The 18279-nt window shown below is 41.7% G+C and overlaps 1 protein-coding gene across 1 annotated transcript in view; it reads left to right on the plus strand.

Moving 5' to 3' along the window:
• The first annotated feature begins 1141 nt into the window (after window positions 1-1141).
• BDP1 (B double prime 1, subunit of RNA polymerase III transcription initiation factor IIIB) overlaps window positions 1142-18279 on the plus strand; it is a 115432-nt gene continuing 98294 nt past the window's right edge. Inside the window, exons 1-7 of the mRNA XM_025388922.1 lie at window positions 1142-1620; window positions 3109-3385; window positions 7032-7141; window positions 9276-9335; window positions 10532-10657; window positions 11823-11956; window positions 14904-14998. Of these exons, the coding sequence (XP_025244707.1) occupies window positions 1409-1620; window positions 3109-3385; window positions 7032-7141; window positions 9276-9335; window positions 10532-10657; window positions 11823-11956; window positions 14904-14998 (1014 nt within the window). The 5' untranslated portion in view covers window positions 1142-1408. The remainder of the gene's footprint in view (window positions 1621-3108; window positions 3386-7031; window positions 7142-9275; window positions 9336-10531; window positions 10658-11822; window positions 11957-14903; window positions 14999-18279) is intronic.

An 18279-nucleotide genomic window follows, 5' to 3' on the forward strand; every position in this document is an offset into this window, starting at 1 on the left:
ACTCACAATAATTTACAAAGTTTCAACTACAATGATTTTTAAACAGGCTGGAGTACAGTGGCAAGATCTCGGGTGATACATTCATATTAAAAAGTACACAAAGGGCTGGGCGCGGTGGCTCATGTCTGTAATCCCAGCACTTTGGGAGGCTGAGGCATGCGGATCACAAGGTCAGGAGATTGAGACCACCCTGGCGAACACGGTGAAACCCCGTCTCTATTAAAAATACAGAAAAATTAGCCGGGCGTGGTGGTGGGCGCCTGTAGTCCCAGCTTCTCGGGAGGCTGAGGCAGGAGAATGGCGTGAACCCGGGAGGCGACGGAGCTTGCAGTGAGCGGAGATCGCGCCACTGCACTCCAGCCTGGGAGACAGAGCGAGACTCCTCCATCTCAAAAAAAAAAAAAAAAAAAAAAAAAAAGGTACACAAGGAGGTTGGGCGTGGTGGCTCACGTCTGTAATCCCAGCAGTTTGGGAGGCCAAATCGGGTGGATCGCTTGAGCCCAGGAGTTCAAGATCAGCTTGGGCAACATGATGAACCCCATCTCCAGTAAATATACAAAAAATAAAAAAAAAAAAAAATTAGCCGTTTCTGGTGGCGCGCGCCTGTGGTCCCAGCAACTTGGGAGGCTGAGACGGGAGAATCGCCTGAGCCCGAGAGGTGGAGGCTGCAGTGAGCCAAGATCGCGCTACTGTACCACTCCTGCCTAGGGGACAGAGCAAGATCCTGTCTCAAAGGAAAAAAACAAAAAAGTACACAAGAGCGTACGGTAAATAGTCTTCCTACCACGATGTGTTTTCCAGAAACCCATTCCTCTCCTGGGAGGTAACTATTATCAGTTTCTTCACACCAGCATTTAATCTATGTCTACTCAATTTAGAATTTCTAAACCCTTCATGACCTTCTAAAAACAAAATCGGTCAGCGATTTTAATACTTCCAGTAAAGGTTTGAGCTGAGAAGTCGACTTTCTTCTTTTCCTCTTTTCAACTACTCCTAAGGACTTCTGGAGAAGAAAGAGCAAATATCTCTGCATCTCAATTTCTGGTCCGCAGGTAACCCAGTCTCAGTAGCTTGGTAGTTACCATGGCTCCCAGTGCTGTGCGTCTGACGTCATTCTGCGGCGCTGGCTGATGGCGCAATCAGTTCCGGCGCCCTGTGAGGGCGGGGGAGCTGGGAGGAGGGTGAAATTTAGCCATCAGTGTGTGGCAGGGTCATGAAAAAGCGGCGGCGGCAGGAGAGAGGAGGAGGCGGCGGCGGCGGCGGAGTGAAACTGCGGTAGCTGCCCCCTGGGCTGGTAGTGTGGCTTTGTGGGGAGGGCGTAGTTCCTAATCCCCTTTTCGGGCAGCCGCCGGGGCTCGGGGCTGTGAGCGGCCGTCAAGGCTGCCTCCCCGGGCCCCCTGCCTCCGCCATGTTCCGCAGGGCACGCCTTAGCGTGAAGCCGAATGTCAGGCCTAGTGTAGGCGCCAGGGGCTCCACAGCTCCCAATCCCCAGCGTGGACAGGAGTCTCCCAGGCCGCCGGAGCCTGCCACGGACTCTGCTTCCAAGCCAGCGGAGCCCACAGATGTACCCGCAGTCGATTTCGGTGGAGCGGAGCCCCAAGAAAAGGCTCCTAGGAGCAGGTAAGAGCTTGCAGAGGGAAGAATTTTCATTTGCCCCGCCTTTCCGGGCCTGTCACCTGGAAACTGAGCAAATGAATTTTATCATAGGAGTCCGCTGTCGTTTGCAGTAAGCCTTTCAGTTGAGGCTTGATGAAACCACTCCAAACTGCAGTTTGGTTGTGTGACCTGCAGGGTGTGGCTTATGTGGATTTTGTCACGGGCTGTAGATTCTCCGAGAGGAGACCATGTCTTCGAAGTGGTGGTGGGAAGAATCGGGGTATGGCAGTCCTGAAGTGAAGAATAGCCACACTATTCATTTGAGAGTTTAGGTCACCATAGTTTTCATCCTTCTGGAGTGCTTTGCAGGGAAGTGTTTTTGTCTTTCAAAATATAAAGTATTTATTTTTTAAAGGAGAAGATAATTACCATGTTGGCCAGGCTGTACTCAAAACTCTTGACCTCAAGTGATCCACTCGCCTCAGCCAAAAGTGCTAGGGTTACAGGCGTGAGCCACCGTGCCCGGCCTCTTTTTATAAATTTTTTGTGGGTCTTTGCTAGTTGTAAAAATCTATAGGATGTATATTCTGTCATTATGCACTCAACATTATTGAGTGAAATGCAGATAATGCATGTATCACATTGTCATAACAGCTAAGATACGAATTTAAATTGAAGTCTTCCTGGAAAGGTTATTCTGTAAGTTAAGGCATTTTCTAATTTTTTATAAGTAATTGTAAAATATGAAAAAAGTAGACTTTTTAATTATTGACTTATACTACCTCTTTTCTTGACTTAAGTTGCATTTATAGACCATTCCTGATAGACCATTCCTGAAATATTTATATCTGAGGTGTACCATATCTAATATGCAATTTGGGGTGACTCAGTACTTTTTTTGACTGAAGAGTTTATTCTGATGGCTGTATAAGTAGCGTTGTACTTGACAAAAGATAAATGATTTCTGCCTCAAAGGGAACTGGGTTTGGCTACTGTAACTAAATGTTTTTCTTCAAACTCTGCAATATAGGTATTTCAGAGGTTTGAAGTTTTGCATATTTGATTTGACCTCTGGTTGATAAGTAAAATGCCGGTAGTTTAGACCAGTTTAAAATGTCAGAGTGAATTAAAATTTTTTTATTTTTATATATAAATTAATTTAATTATAAATTATTACTTTTTTACTTAGTAATTCAAATTAGGTTGATTAAGCTTTGTTCTGTAACTTGGTTATTTGTTTTGAGGGAACTAAGCCTATAATTATGTGTTCTAATGTGCCTAGGGACTTTATGTTTGGAAAAGATTAAGAGTCTATTAGAATTTATATATATTTAAAAGATTTACTAAAGAAATTTTTTTGTAACCTGTCATAATTATCATACATCTCAAGTTATTAATTTTTTTTAAATTACGAGATTGCGGTTTTGGATTTTCACCAGACTAAGTTTTAAAACTAGCATGTATAACAGAAGATTCATGGTGCCCTCTTTTTTTCTTTTTTAATTTCAACAGTTCTGAAAAGACTGGTAGTGACAATGATGTTGAAGAATCCAGTAGATCTTCCCCTACTGTTTCACAGAGAAGAAAGCGAATATCAAGTACTTCTAGTCTGGTTAAGGCTAGTGTCAGTGTTCCTTCAGAATCTCATCCCTTATCTACAGTTAATCAAGAGGCTGCACAGCCAACTGCCACTTCAACAAAAGAGAAACAGCCGTGCTCAGACAGATACCGAATATACAAAGCCCAGAAACTGAGGGAAATGTTAAAAGAAGAATTGAGAAAAGAGAAGGTAAGGGAGGAGAATCAGGATTTTGGTGTTGCCTTCTGTTTATGTTAGTAAGGAATCATTGGGAAGAAAAGCATTTGTAGCATTTTGATGGGGGAACAAAACCGCATAACATCCCTTAGTCAATAGAACATCCCTTCTTGTTAATGGATTGATTGATACACCATGGACTTAAATTACATTTTTCACTGATAGTAATTTTTACATTATTTATTTATGTTTTCACTGTTTTTAGTAAAGGTCACAAATAAGTTTCATACACATACACATAGATATACATACACAAACATATTTATAAAATAAACCTTCAGTCAGATTTTTCATATAAAGATATCCAAGTGACAAGCGATGTATTTATTTGAATTAAGGCAAGCATATGCTGGGCTTGGTGGCTCATGCCTGTAATTTCAGCACTTTGGGAGCACTAGGCGGGCAGATCACTTGAGGTGAGGAGTTCAAGACCAACCTGGCCAACATGGCAAAACCCTATCTCAGGCCGGGCGCGGTGGCTCAAGCCTGTAATCCCAGCACTTTGGGAGGCCGAGACGGGCGGATCACGAGGTCAGGAGATCGAGACCATCCTGGCTAACACGGTGAAACCCCGTCTCTACTAAAAAATAAAAAAAAAAATTAGCTGGGCGAGGTGGCGGGCGCCTGTAGTCCCAGCTACTCGGGAGGCTGAGGCAGGAGAATGGCGTGAACCCGGGAGGCGGAGCTTGCAGTGAGCTGAGATCCGGCCACTGCACTCCAGCCCGGGCGACAGAGCGAGACTCCGTCTCAAAAAAAAAAAAAAAAAAAAAAACCCTATCTCTACTAAAAATACAAAAATTAGCTGGGCCTGGTGGCACGCATCTGTAATCCTAACTACTGGGGAGGCTGAGGCATGAGAATTGCTTGAACCTGGGAGGTGGAAGTTGCAGTGAGCCGAGATTGTGCCTCTGTACTCCAGCCTGGGTGATAGAGTGAAACGGTCTCCAAAAAAAAAAAAAGACAAATGTAGTTGAGCAGAATGAATTGGTAATGTTTTCTAAATTGACAATATGGAAAATTACAAGTGGGAAAAATTTGTGGTATGCATATAGTAGAGTCCATGTTCTTTTTAATCTTGAGGATTGATTTCTTTTCTAGAAGGGCAGGTAACAGCAGTAGAGTGTGCTGGCCCTGGAGTTACATACTTAAGGATTGAACCTCAGCTTCATTTCTTTTTTTTTTTTTTTTTTTTTTTTTTGAGACGGAGTCTCGCTCTGTCGCCCAGGCTGGAGTGCAGTGGCCGGATCTCAGCTCACTGCAAGCTCCGCCTCCCGGGTTCACGCCATTCTCCGGCCTCAGCCTCCCGAGTAGCTGGGACTACAGGCGCCCGCCACCTCGCCCGGCTAGTTTTTTGTATTTCTTAATAGAGACGAGGTTTCACCGTGTTAGCCAGGATGGTCTCGATCTCCTGACCTCGTGATCCGCCCGTCTCGGCCTCCCAAAGTGCTGGGATTACAGGCTTGAGCCACCGCGCCCGGCCGAGCTTCATTTCTTTACTAGCTATGTGACCTTGAGTAATTTAATTACTCTATTTCCTCATCTGTAAAATAAGACCAATAATAGTTCAGGTTGAGCATCCCTGAAATTGAGAATGCTCCAAAGTCCAAAATGTTTTGAGTGCCAAAGTGATGCTCCAAGGAAATGCTCATTGGAGCATATTGGATTTCAGATTTTCAGGTTAGAGATGCTTAGCCAGTATGTCTTCTGCAAATATTCAAAAATGTGAAGAATTCCAAAATGTGTATCATTTCTGGTCTCAAGTATTTCAGATAAGAGATGCTCAACCTCTGTCTATCTCATTGGAGGGTTGTGAAGATTAAATGAGTCAATACGTGTAAAACACACTTAAAATGGGCCTGGTGTGGTGGCTTATGCCTGTAATCCCAGCACTTTGGGAGGCTATGGTGGGCTGATGACCTGAGGTCAGGAGTTCAAGACCAGCCTGGCCAACATGGTGAAACGCTGTCTCTACTAAAAATACAAAAACTATCTGGTCATGGTGGTGCACGCCTGTAATCTCAGCTACTCAGGAGGCTGAGACAGGAGAATCACTTGAACCCGGGAGGCAGAGGTTGCAGTGAGCCAAGATTGCGCCATTGCACTCCAGCATGAGTGACAGAGTGAGACTCTGTCTCAAAAAAAATCAAACAGAAAAACTGTGTCTTGAAAATAGTAAGTGCCCAACCAGTGTCAGCTCCTGTTATGAATTATAAAATGCCTCTTTTATTTAGTTTTTTTTAAATTAAGGGAAGGCATTTTGCTTGGTGCTTTATGTCTATTATGTTATGTAATTATATCAACTGTGTGAAGTAGATATCACTGTTTTACACAGGAGAAAACAAGCTTTGAATTTATGTCTTCTAAAATGTAAGCCTTATGAGAATTGCTTGAACCTGGGCAGCAGAGGTTGCAGTAAGCCAAAATTGTACTGCTGCACTCCAACCTGGGTGACAGAGCAAGGCTATGTCTCAAAAAAAAAAAAAAAAAAAAAAGAGTAAGCTTCTAAAAATGTTTTATGGGTTGGGAATTGGGGGTGGGGGATTAAAAAAAAGTTCTATATTTTACAGAAACTGCTTACTTGCGTATTTATTTTGGGGAATTAAAGATTAAACATTTGCTTCAAGAATTTTACAAAATACACTGAATTTCAGTTCACTACAGGGTAAAAAAAAAGCTGTGTAAGCATAAATTCTCAGTGAGCTATTAAGATGTTTAGTTAGAAGGCATCAGTAAGCATTTTATACATTGAGCTTTATTAGTTTTATTCTTTTATTATTTATTTAGTTTTGAGACAAGCACACCCAGGATGGAGTGTGCTAGTATGATTACAGTTCACTGCAACTTCAACCTCCCAGGCTCAAGTGGTCCTTCCACCTCAGCCTCCCAAGTAGCTGTGGCTATAGGCATATGCCACTACATCCAGCTAATTTTTTTTGTATTTCTTTGTAGAGATAGGGTCTCATTATGTTGCCCAGGCTGGTAACTCCTGAGCTCAAGCGATCCTCCTGCCTCAGCCTCCCAAAGTGCTGGGATTATAGGCATAAGCCACTGTGCCTGGCCACATTGAGCTTTTATCTAGTCCTAGTCACTTTAGTTGTTAAAATCTAAATGCTGCCTGGGTGTGTGGTTCACTCCTGTAATCCCAGTGCTTTAGGAGGCTGAGGCAGGAGGATCCCTTGAGCCCAGGAATTTGAGACCAGCCTTGGCAACGGAGGGAGACTCCATCTCTACCAAAACAAAACAAAACAAAAAAACCCCCACAAAATTAGCCAGGTGTTGTGGCAAGCATCTGTAGTCCCAGCTACTTGGGAGGCTGAGGTGGGAGGATTGCTTGAGCTCAGGAGTTCAAGGCTACAGTGAGCTATGATTGCATCACTGCACTCTAGCCTGGACAACACAGCAAGACCCCATCTCAAAAGTAGATAAATAAAAACTAAAAACTATTAAGGGTAATGTGCTACAACTTTTCAATATTCCATCTACAAAATTACATAACTGGGGTGAGACTAATATTAGAGCACTTATAGTGAATGCAACAGTGGACTGTATATTTGCATATAGTACGTCTGAAATTCTTTAATATTTATAAAAGTGGATCTGTGTGTGTTTATGTATACAGAAACAATGGAAAAACAAATTTGCTATAAATGAAAGTCAGAGGCCACCAGATCGTTCAAAAATGACTATGAGAGACTTCATATATTATCTACCAGATAACAATCCAATGACGTAAGTAAAATTTATTTCTGCTTTACTATCTCTTTTTTTTTTTTTTTTTTTTTTTTGAGGTAGAGTCTTGCTCCGTCACCCAGGCTGGAGTGCAGTGGTGCAATCTTGGCTCACTGCATCCTCTGCCTCGCAGGTTCAAGTGATTCTGCTGCCTCAGATTCCTGAGTAGCTGGGATTACAGATGCTCACCACCACATCTGGCTAATTTTTATATTTTTAGTAGAGACTGGGTTTCGCCATGTTGGCTTGCCTGGTTTCAAACTCCTTACCTCGGGTGATCCACCCACTTCGGCCTCCCAAAGTGCTGAGATTACAGGCGTGAGCCACCATGCCTGGCCTTCTGTTTTACTTTCTTTGGGTATGTAGTTATATAAATATCACTTTTATAGTACAGTTTTTTGTTTTCCAAAAGCATGTTGACAAAATTTGGAACACATATGTCCTTTTAAATATAATTTCATAACCAAAAGTAGCTGTATTTCAAGTAATTGCTTTCTGGGGATGTTTAATTATGCCCTTTATTTCTGAGATTAAAGTTAAATTTCCTCGCTGGGCCCAGTGGCTCATGCCTGTAATCCCAGCACTTTAGGAGACCAAGGCAGGTGCGCCGCTTTAGTCCTGGAGTTTGAGACCAGCCGGGGCAACATGGTGAAACCCTATCTCTGCAAAAAATACAAAAATTAGCCAGGCATGGTGGCATGTGCCTGTAGTTCCAGCTGTTTGGGAGGCTGAGGCAGGAGGACTGCTTGAGCCCTGGCATTTGAGGCTACAGTGAACAATGTTCATGTCACTGCATTCTGGGTGCAGTCTGGGTGATAGAGCGAGATCCTGTTTAAAAAAAAATTTTTTTTCTTTGTTATATTAATTACCAAGGCATAGTAAAACCAACTAAGCCACTTTTCTGTAGTCAAGATTGCAATTTTGGCCGGGTGAGGTGGCTCACCCCTGTAATCACAGCATTTTGGGAGGCCAAGGCGAGAGGATCACTTGAGCCCAGGAGTTTGAGACCAGCCTGGACAACATAGTGAGACCCCATCTCTACAAAAAATACAAAAATTAGCTGGGCATTGTGGCGCATAGGAGGAGGCTGAGGTGGGAGGATCACTTGAACCTGGGAGTTCAAGGTGGCAGTGAGCCAAGATTGCACCACTGCACTCCAGCCTGGGAGACAGCGAGACTCTGTCTCATTTAAAAAAAAAAAAAAGTTTGAAAGGATTGCAGTTTCTATTTTTAACATACTATAAACTGATCTAAAGGAGTGATCGAAGTTTTATGCCCTGCCTTCTAATAAAGACAGTAGTAGTGTGATTAATAAATCCTCCAAGAACAAAGTTTCTTTATTAAAGTTAGCCTGGGGTTTCTGAGGCAGAAGGTTTATAATTCTCATTGTTGTATTGTTGATGGTTTAGCAGGTAGAGGTAGGAGTAGGGACAGTTCCTTAGCATAGTCCTTTTTCAGATTCACCAGGTCTTTGGCCCTGTTGAAGAAAGGGCCAGAAACCTAGGTTTTGAATTGTTTAACATCTAGGAGTTGAAGACAAGTCACCTAAGCGGCTTCATGCCTTGGGATTGGGAGCCTCCTTTCACTGGGGAGTTAGAGGATAAGAACATTCTCTGCTGGGCGTGGTGGCTCATATCTGTAATCCCAGTGTTTTGGGAAGCTAAGGTGGGAGGATGGCATGATCCCTGGAGTTTGAGACCAGCCTGGGCGATATGGTGAAACCTTGTCTCTACAAAAAATTAAAAGACAAAAATTAGCCCTGTGTGGTGGCACGCACCTATAGTCCCAGCTACTTGGGAGGCTGAGGTGGGAGGATTGCTTGCGCTCAAGAAGTAGAGGTTACGTGGAGCTGAGATCACACCACTGCACTTCAGCCTGAGTGACACAGCAAGACCCTATTGTTGTATTTAAAAAAAAAAAAAGAGTATTCTCTACTTAGGACCTAACAAATTATTTGTACGTGATGACAAGCTTTTGACTGAAAAATCGGTTGTTGGATTGCACCGTCATTAACAAAATGCTATGGCATATCTTTAAAAATTAGAAGTTAGAATAATTTTCTTCTGCCTACAGATAGAATTGAGAGGATATAGATTAATAATTTATTAAAGGTATTGTTATTTATGTTCAATAGTTCTTCACTGGAACAAGAAAAGAAAACTGAAAAGTCATCGACTCCAGTCCAGACAAGAGAGTAAGTATTTTATTTTATTTTTGAATATATTCTGTTGCTACATTTTTTAAATGAGATCAAATGGTGCTTCCTGTTATAGTCGAATTACATTTGACTGGGGTCGGGCACAGTGGCTCACTCCTGTAATCTCAGCACTTTGCGGAACCAAGATGGGAGGATTGCCCAAAGCCAGGGGTTGAGACCAGCCTGGGCATCATAGTGACATTTTATCTCTACAAAAAATGTAAAAATAAGCTGTGCATGGTGGTGTGTACATGTAGTCCTGGTTATTCAGGAGGCTGAGGTGGGAGGATCACTCGAGCCCACACGTTCAAGGCTGTAGTGAGCTATGATCATGCCACTACATTCCAGCCTGGGTGACAGAGCAAGACTTTGTCTCTTAAAAAAAAATTACATTTGGTTAGACTTTTGTTTTGGTAATTTTAAAATTTTAATTTAATTTTTGAGACAGGGTATTGCTGTGTCACCCAGGCTGGAGTGCAGTGATGTGAACACAGCTCACTGCAGTCTTGACCTCCTGGGCTCAAGTGATCCTCCTGCCTCAGCCTCCTGAGTAGCCGGGAGTACAGGTGTGTGCCACCATGCTTGGCTAAATTTTTTTTTTTTTTTTTTTTTTTTGAGGTGGAGTCTCGCTCTGTCGCCAGGCTTGAGTGCAGTGGCGCGATCTCGGTTCACTGCAGCCTCTGCCTCCTGGGTTCAAGTGATTCTGCTGCCTCAGCCTCCCGAGCAGCTGGGACTACAGGTGTGCACCACCATGCCCAGCTAATTTTTGTATTTTTAGTAGAGATGGGGTTTCACTATGTTGATCAGGATGGTCTCCATCTCTTGACCTCGTGATCCACCTGCCTTGGCCTCCCAAAGTGCTGGGATTACAGGCATGAGCCACCACGCCTGGCCCAAGAAGTCTTTACTCTCTTTTAAAATGAAGAGAAACAAGCAGGACATGGTAGTTCAGGCTTGTAATCCTAGCACTTTTGGAGGCCAAGGCAGGAAGATCACTTGAGGCCAGGAGTTGAGATAAAACTTGAGAAAATCCTCTAATTGTGTCCTTAACAACACATACTGTTTTCATTTGGATTATAGGAAAAGTTGGAAATAGCTAGAAGGTTGAGTTTGTAATCATTTATTTTAAGTTTTATACTATTCAGGGACTACTTTTATGCCTTTGTGAATTAACTTATCTTTATATCTGGTAGGCAAGAAGGTAAGAGTACTGCTAATGCTGAAGATAATGAAATGGAAGAAGAGACAGATGATGGGCCATTACTGGTTCCTCGAGTAAAAGTGGCAGAAGATGGCTCTATTATTTTGGATGAAGAAAGGTATTTAAAAAAGAGAGAAAGTGAGATTGTAGTTATATGAGAACAAACATGCTTTGTCTAGTGAAAGAGGTCCTCTTTCTATATCGGCCTTTGTCACTTAGACCTTGACGTTTATATTTGCATAATGAATATTGTAAATGGAAAAGTGGGTTAGATTAATTTATAAATTTTAATAACTGTTTTGTATGAGAAGATGCCCTATCTCCTATTAACCTAACACCATTGTTTTATCATCTTTACTGGTCATTGAGTCAGGCTGTTGAACTAATCATATGCTGTCTTCCACTGAGGATAAATTTCTAAGATTGACACAGTCTTGAAGTCAATATTCAGGTTCTCATATTTTTAACATATCCTGATTGACTCAGTCTTGAAGTCAATATTCAGGTTCTCATATTTTTAACATATCCTGATGTGGGGTGATAACTGATGGATATACAGTGAAATGTAGGTTTAACGTATTTTATGATTTTTGTTACGGTGCGGTATAATTCTTCTGGTTTAATTTGTTATAACATTAAATTTCTCACATTGAGCATCGTGGAATTTAGTTGTTTTAAGGGTATTTTTTTTTAAAGGTGATAAATTAGTAAGTAAATAAATAGAGCAATGGAAGGTCTTTGAATGTTTAGCTAGTGAAAAATAATTTTACAGCATTTACATTGTATAATTAAACATAAATGTAATACTGCTAATAATAGTTGTTTTTGTGTGCTGTTTTCCATTAGTTTGTAATGATGATTTTACTGGTCATTTAATAGTTAGAGCATGTTTAACTGCTTTGTCTGCAGGAATGTAAAATATAAAGTGCTTATGTTTTTCAAAATTTCCATTGATTCCAGCACAGTAATACATATTGAATATCAAAGACATGTAGAAATCAATAATACAAATATCTTTTTATAATACGTAGCCCAAAGATATTTTTTAAATATATTGCTGTTATGGAGTTTGAAAATGAGTTGACACTTCTTTCTACTCTCTTGGAATCACATTTTAGGTAAAACTTAGCAGATGCTTGGAAAATACCCATATTTCACATAAATAATATTATACTTTTGATATGATTGCCATGCTAAACCTCAAAATATAACTATTTACATCTCATTTACTATTTGTTTCCTTGTTTTTAGTATAGCTCTATTTAAAAATGTATTTATTTCAGTTTAACTGTAGAAGTTTTAAGAACGAAAGGCCCTTGTGTTGTTGAAGAAAATGACCCCATATTTGAGCGCGGTTCTACAACTACATACTCCAGCTTTAGGAAAAATTATTACTCTAAGCCATGGTCAAACAAAGGTAACTAATTTTCATTTAAAAATGTGTAAGTTCTTTATTTGAAATGAAGTGACTGTTTCGGAATTAAATCAGTTCTCCCCTAAGTAAATAAAATGCAGACTGCCATTTTATTCTAGCTAATTTTATTATTGACACCTCTATCTTATGCCCTCCATGGAATGGTATCTCTGACTTTATCTTACAAATCTTTAAAAAAATTTTATTTTTTATAGCAGCTGGGTCTCAGCCAGGTGCAGTGGCTTACACCTGTAATTCCTGCACTTTGGGAGGTTGAGGCAGGAGGATCACTTGAGGTCAGGAGTTTGAGACCAACTTGAGCAACAAAGCAAGACCTCATCTCTACAAAAAAATTAAAAAATTAGAAAGTAGAGATAGGGTCTTGATGATTGCGGAGGCTGGAGTGCAGTGAAGCAATCATAGCTAACTGCAGCCTGGAACTCCTGGGCTCATGTGATCTTCCTGCCTCAGCCTTCCAGAGCAGCTGGCACTACAGGCATGTGCCACCATACCCAGCTAATTTTTTGGAATTTTTTTTTTTTTTTTTGAGATGGAGTTACCCTCTTTTTGCCCAGGCTGGAGTGCAATGGTGCGATCTCGACTCACTGCAACCTTTGCTTCCTGGGTTCAAGTGATTCTCCTGCCTCAGCTTCCCAAATAGCTGGGATTACAGGCACCTGCCACCAACCCCAGCTAATTTTTGTACTTTTAGTAGAGATGGGGTTTTACCATGCTGGTCAGGCTGGTCTCAAACTCCTGACCTCAGGTGATCTGCCCGCCTTGGCCTCCCAAAGTGCTGGGATTACAGGCAGGAGCCACCGCACCTGACCTGTTTTTTGGATTTTTTGAAGAAATGAGGTCTCAATATGTTGCCCAGTCTGGCCTCCAATGCCTGGGCTCAAGCGATCCTCGTGCCTTTGCCTCCCAAAGTGTTGAGATTACAGATGTGAGCCATTGTGCCCTGCCCAGAATCTGTTCTTTCTTTTTTTTTTTTTTGTTAAGTTTCTTTTAGTCACTGTTCTGCTTAGGGAAATATTTTTTAAGAGTTAACGTTATAGTCATTTTGGCTGGAATGTTCCTCTCTGTCAAATCTCTGTACAACAAATACCATTTAAGTCAAAATTAACAATACAATATTTCCTTTTTTTTGTTTTTTGAGATGGAGTTTTGCTTTTGTCACCCAGGCTGGAGTGCAGTGGCGCGATCTCGGCTCACTGCAACCTCTGCCTCCTGGGTTCGAGCGATTCTTCTGCCTCAGCCTCTTGAGCAGCTGGGATTACAGGTGCCTGCCACCATGCCCAGCTCATTTTTGTGTTTTTGGTAGAGATGGGGTTTCACCATGTTGGCCAGGCTGGTCTTGAACTCCTGACCTCAGGTAATCCGCCTGCCTCAGCCTCCCAAAGTGCTGGGATTACAGGCATAAGCCACTGTGCCTGGCCAACAATACAATATTTCTAATGTGAATAATGTTCTACCTCAGATAATACTGTATAATGAAGTTTCTATAGATAAATATTATGCTGTTAAAAATCTGTTGCATGTTGGCACTTACTATTTTTATTTTAAAAACAGTAGTTTTGGGGAAAAATTCAAACAGCAGAATATAGAGTAAAAAGATTCTATACTTCCCATCTTTCACTTCCCTGTTCCTATTCTCCTGAGGTGTAACTTCTGTTAATGGTTTCTTTTTTTGAGACAGAGTCTCACTCTGTCACCCAGGCTGGAGTGCAGTGCTGCGATCTTGGCTCACTGCAACCTCTACCTCCCAGGTTCAAGTGATTCTCCTTCCTCAGCCTCCCGAGTAGCTAGGATTACAGGCATATGTCACCATGCCCAGCTAATTTCTGTGTTTTTAGTAGAGACGGGATTTCACCATGTTGGCCAGGATGGTCTGGAACTCCTGACCTCAACTGATCTGCCCGCCTTGGCCTCCCAAAGTGCTGGTATTTACAAGCATGAGCCACCATGCCTGGCCTCTTTTGTATTTTTCTAGCTACTTTCTTTATATACTGCTTAGCACATCTTAGTTGCTTACGTAGTGTAACCCTATCCTGACTATGACTCATAGTTTTCTTCAGAGTACTTCGAATAAAATCAGCTAGGCAGAATGAATGTCTTAAAAAAAAAATCCAGCTGCTTTTGTATGATTTCTTTTTCTTTCTTTCTTTTTTTTTTTTTTTTTTGAGGTGGAGTCTTGCTCTTTTCGCCCAGGCTGGAGTGCAGTGGTGCCATCTCAGCTCACTGTAACCTCCATCTCCCAGGTTCAAGCTATTCTTCTGCCTCAGCCTCCCCAGTAGCTGGGATTACAGGTGCATGCCACCATGCCCGGCTCATTTTTTTTTAATTTTTGGCAGAGACGGGGTTTCACCATGTTGGCCTGGCTGGTCTTGAACTCTTTTTTTTTTTTTTTTTTTGAGATGGAGTTTCACTTTCGTTGCCCAGGTTAGGGTGCAATGGCGCGATCTTGGCTCACCGCGATCTCCGCCTCCCGAGTTCAAGCGATTCTCCTGCCTCAGCCTCCCACGTAGCTGGGATTACAGTCATGTGCCACCATGCCTGGCTAATTTTGTATTTTTAGTAGAGATGGGGTTTCTCTATGTTGGTCAGGCTGGTCTCAAACTCCCGACCTCAGGTGACCCACCCGCCTCAGCCTCCCAAAGTGCTGCGATTACAGGCATGAGCCACTGCGACTGGCCCTGATCTCTAACTCTTGTCCTCAAATGATCTGCCCGCCTTGGCCTCCCAGAGTTCTGGGATTGCAGGCGTGAGCCACCATGCCCAGCCTATGATTTCTTATACTGAAAAGTTTTTATTTATAATAAGGTGTTTTTAGGTATTCCATGGGGATCTTTCTAGTAAAATTAAGTACTGTCAAATTTTGTAAGATTTCTTTTCTCTGAAATATTGATAGGATTAATTTTCAGTCATTCTAAATCTTTTATTTTCACAGAAACAGATATGTTTTTTTTAGCCATCAGCATGGTAGGAACTGACTTTTCTATGATCGGACAACTTTTTCCTCACAGAGCAAGGATAGAAATTAAGGTAAAGTAAACCCATCACATTTGTTGATTGGAAAGAGACCGAACATCACAAATGTTAGTAGTATTATTTGTTTACCTTTGGTTTAAATCTCAGTTCATCTTTTTTTTTTTCCCATTGAGACAGAGTTTCACTTTGTTGCTCAGGAGTGCGATGGCACAATCTCAGCTCACTGCAACCTCTGCCTCCGGGTTCAAGCAATTCTCGTGCCTCAGCGTGTCACGTAGCTGGTATTACAGGCGCTTGCCACTATGCCTGGTTGATTTTTTTTGTGTTTTAGTAGAGACGGGGTTTCACCATGTTGCCCAGACTGCTCTCGAACTCCTGAGCTCAGGTAATCCCCCCATCTTGGCCTCCCAAAGTGCTAGGATTACAGGCGAGAACCTCTGCTCCCAGCCCATCTTTTTTTTTTTTTTTTTTTTCTAAACTATTATGATGTTTTTGTTACATTTATCCCTCTTTATTGATTGAAAAGTAATATTTATGAATTCTTATTTGGGTACAATCTTCTCTATGTTAGTTTCATATTTTCTTATTTATATCTAATTCATTTCTAAAATGAATTTGAGGCAGTACCAATAAAAACGCACTGCAACTAAGATATAGAAGAGTTACATAATGAAAAGAAGATAAATGTACCAGAGTACCTTGGTTAAGGGTAGCTTTTTTTTTTTTGAGATGGAGTCTCGCTCTGTTGCCCAGGCTGGAGTGCAGTGGTGTAATCTTGGCTCACTGCAACCTCTGCCTCCTAAATTCAAGTGATTCTCCTACCTCAGCCTCCCTAGTAGCTGGGATTACAGGCGCACACTGCCATGCCCAGCTAATTTTTATATTTTTCGTAGAGGGAGTTTCACCATGTTGGTCAGCCTGGTTTCGAACTCTTGACCTCTGGTGATTCACCTGCCTCGGCCTCCCACCAAGTGCTGGAATTATAGGCGTGAGCCATTATGCCTGGCCAAGGGTAGCTTTTTGAACACAAAATGTATTTCAGAATTTCCTAGGAAAGCTTAAAGAGAATCTTGAGTTTACACAGTTCTCATTTTCTGATCCACTGCTTTCCTAGGCCCCCTTAACTCTGGGACAACCAGTGGCACTAATAACAATAGTGATGTCAGTTACAGCTATTATATGCCCCAGAGGATGAGCTGTCTCTGTTTTTTAGTTTTTTTGCTTGAGAAACTATTTATATAAGTTTTCTGGGTTTAAGCGCATTTGAGTGTCATCACACTATGTTGCCATAATGCATTCTCAATTGATAGTGAGATCTTTACCCAATCATGGGCTTTTTCCTTTGTTTCTCATCCATGTCATGTTCATTACATTAATAAAAGGAACCATTAGGATGGTATGTTTTTTCCTCTAGAACTAAATTAGGCATGGATTGTCTGGAGACATTACATAAGGGGCATTGTACAGTGTAATGAAATAGTCTTGTATTTCTGCAAGAGATGAGGAACTGTTTATATTCTTTACGTTCATTTTCTGATGTTGATCTTTGATAAAAGAACAAAATGTTAAAATTCTGTGAAGGCTAGAAATTGTCTACAATTGGAGCTCTCTGCTGATCTGAGTAATTAATTATAAATTTGTCACTGGGCTATTTGTCTCAAAAATCATGTAGATTCTTTTCCTGAAAGGTTACTACGGCTCTAGCAGGTCGTTGGGTAAAGTGTAGAAAAGTGAGAGTAGGCCAGACATGGTGGCTCACACCCGTAATCCTAGCACTTTGGGAGGCCGAGGCAGGTGGATCACCTGAGGTCAGGAGTCCAAGACCAGCCAGGCCAACATGGTGAAATCCCATCTCTACTAAAAATACAAAAATTAGCCCGGCATGGTGGCGCATACCTGTGATCCCAGCTACTCAGGAGGCTGAGGAAGGAGAATCGCCTGAACCCTGGAGGTGGAGGTTGCCGTGAGCCGAGATTGCGCCACTGCACTCCAGTCTGCGCAATGGGAGTAAGACTCCATCTCAAAAATGAGACTAGACTGTATTTCCATCTCAAAAATGAGACTAGACTATTTGAAGCTACTGAATTACATTACATTGATTTTCAAATATTGGACTAATGTTATATTCCTGTATAAGCTCCATTTGGTCATAGTGTATTTTTCTGTGTTGCTCTATTTTGCTACATTTTCTTGAGAATATTTTTGCCACTTTGTTCATTAGGGATACTGATTTGTAATTTTCCTTTACAAAGTCTGCCCTATTTTGATATGAGGCTTATACTGGTCACAGAAATTGAGCTGGAAAGTGCTCCCTCTTCTATTTTCTGAAGTAATTTGTTGAAGATTAGTATTATTTTGTCTTTAACATTTGATAGAATTTACCTGTGAAACTATTTGATTCTGTAGTTTTCTTTGGAGGAAGGGTTTATTTTATAAATTTACTCTTTCATTGATAATTTGTATTTTTTCTCTCTCTGTTTTTTTTTTTTTTTTTTTGGAGACAGGGTCTCACTCTGTCACCCAGGCTGGAGTGCAGTGGCGCTATCGTGGCTCACTACAGCCTCAACCTCCTGGGCTTGAGTGATCCTCCCACCTCAGCCTCCTGAGTAGCTGGGACTACAGGCGTGTGCCACAATGCCCAGCTAATTTTTTGTATTTTTTGGAGAGACTCGGTTTTGCCATGTTGCTCAGGCTGGTTTGGAACTCCTGGGCTCAAGTGATCTGCCTGCTTTGGCCTCCCAAAGTTCTGGAATGACAGGTGTGAGCCACTTCTCCCAGCCTCCTTAACGAACCAACTTTTCTTTTTTTTTTTTGAGACGGAGTCTCGCTCTGTCGCCCGGGCTGGAGTGCAGTGGCCGGATCTCAGCTCACTGCAAGCTCCGCCTCCCGGGTTTACGCCATTCTCCTGCCTCAGCCTCCGAAGTAGCTGTGACTACAGGCGCCCGCCACCTCGCCCGGCTAGTTTTTTTGTATTTTTTAGTAGAGATGGAGTTTCACCGTGTTAACCAGGATGGTCTGGATCTCCTGACCTCGTGATCTGCCTGTCTCGGCCTCCCAAAGTGCTGGAATTACAGGCTTAAGCCACGGCACCCGGCCTGAACCAACTTTTCTTAATGTCAGTTTTAAGTTTCCAGTTGTTTGTGTGTTGTTATTGATTTTTTTTTACTGTTTAGCACTTCCATTTACTTTTTGTAAATTTACTGTTCAGCACTTCCATTTACTTTGTTTTTCTAGCTTCTTAAGATGAACACTTAAAGCATTGATTTTAAAGCCTTCTTTTCTAAAGTAGACATTTACAGCTGTACATTTCCTTTTTTTTTTTGAGATGGAGCCTC

This window comes from Theropithecus gelada, chromosome 6 (assembly GCF_003255815.1).
Source record: "Theropithecus gelada isolate Dixy chromosome 6, Tgel_1.0, whole genome shotgun sequence".
Taxonomy (NCBI): domain Eukaryota; kingdom Metazoa; phylum Chordata; class Mammalia; order Primates; family Cercopithecidae; genus Theropithecus; species Theropithecus gelada.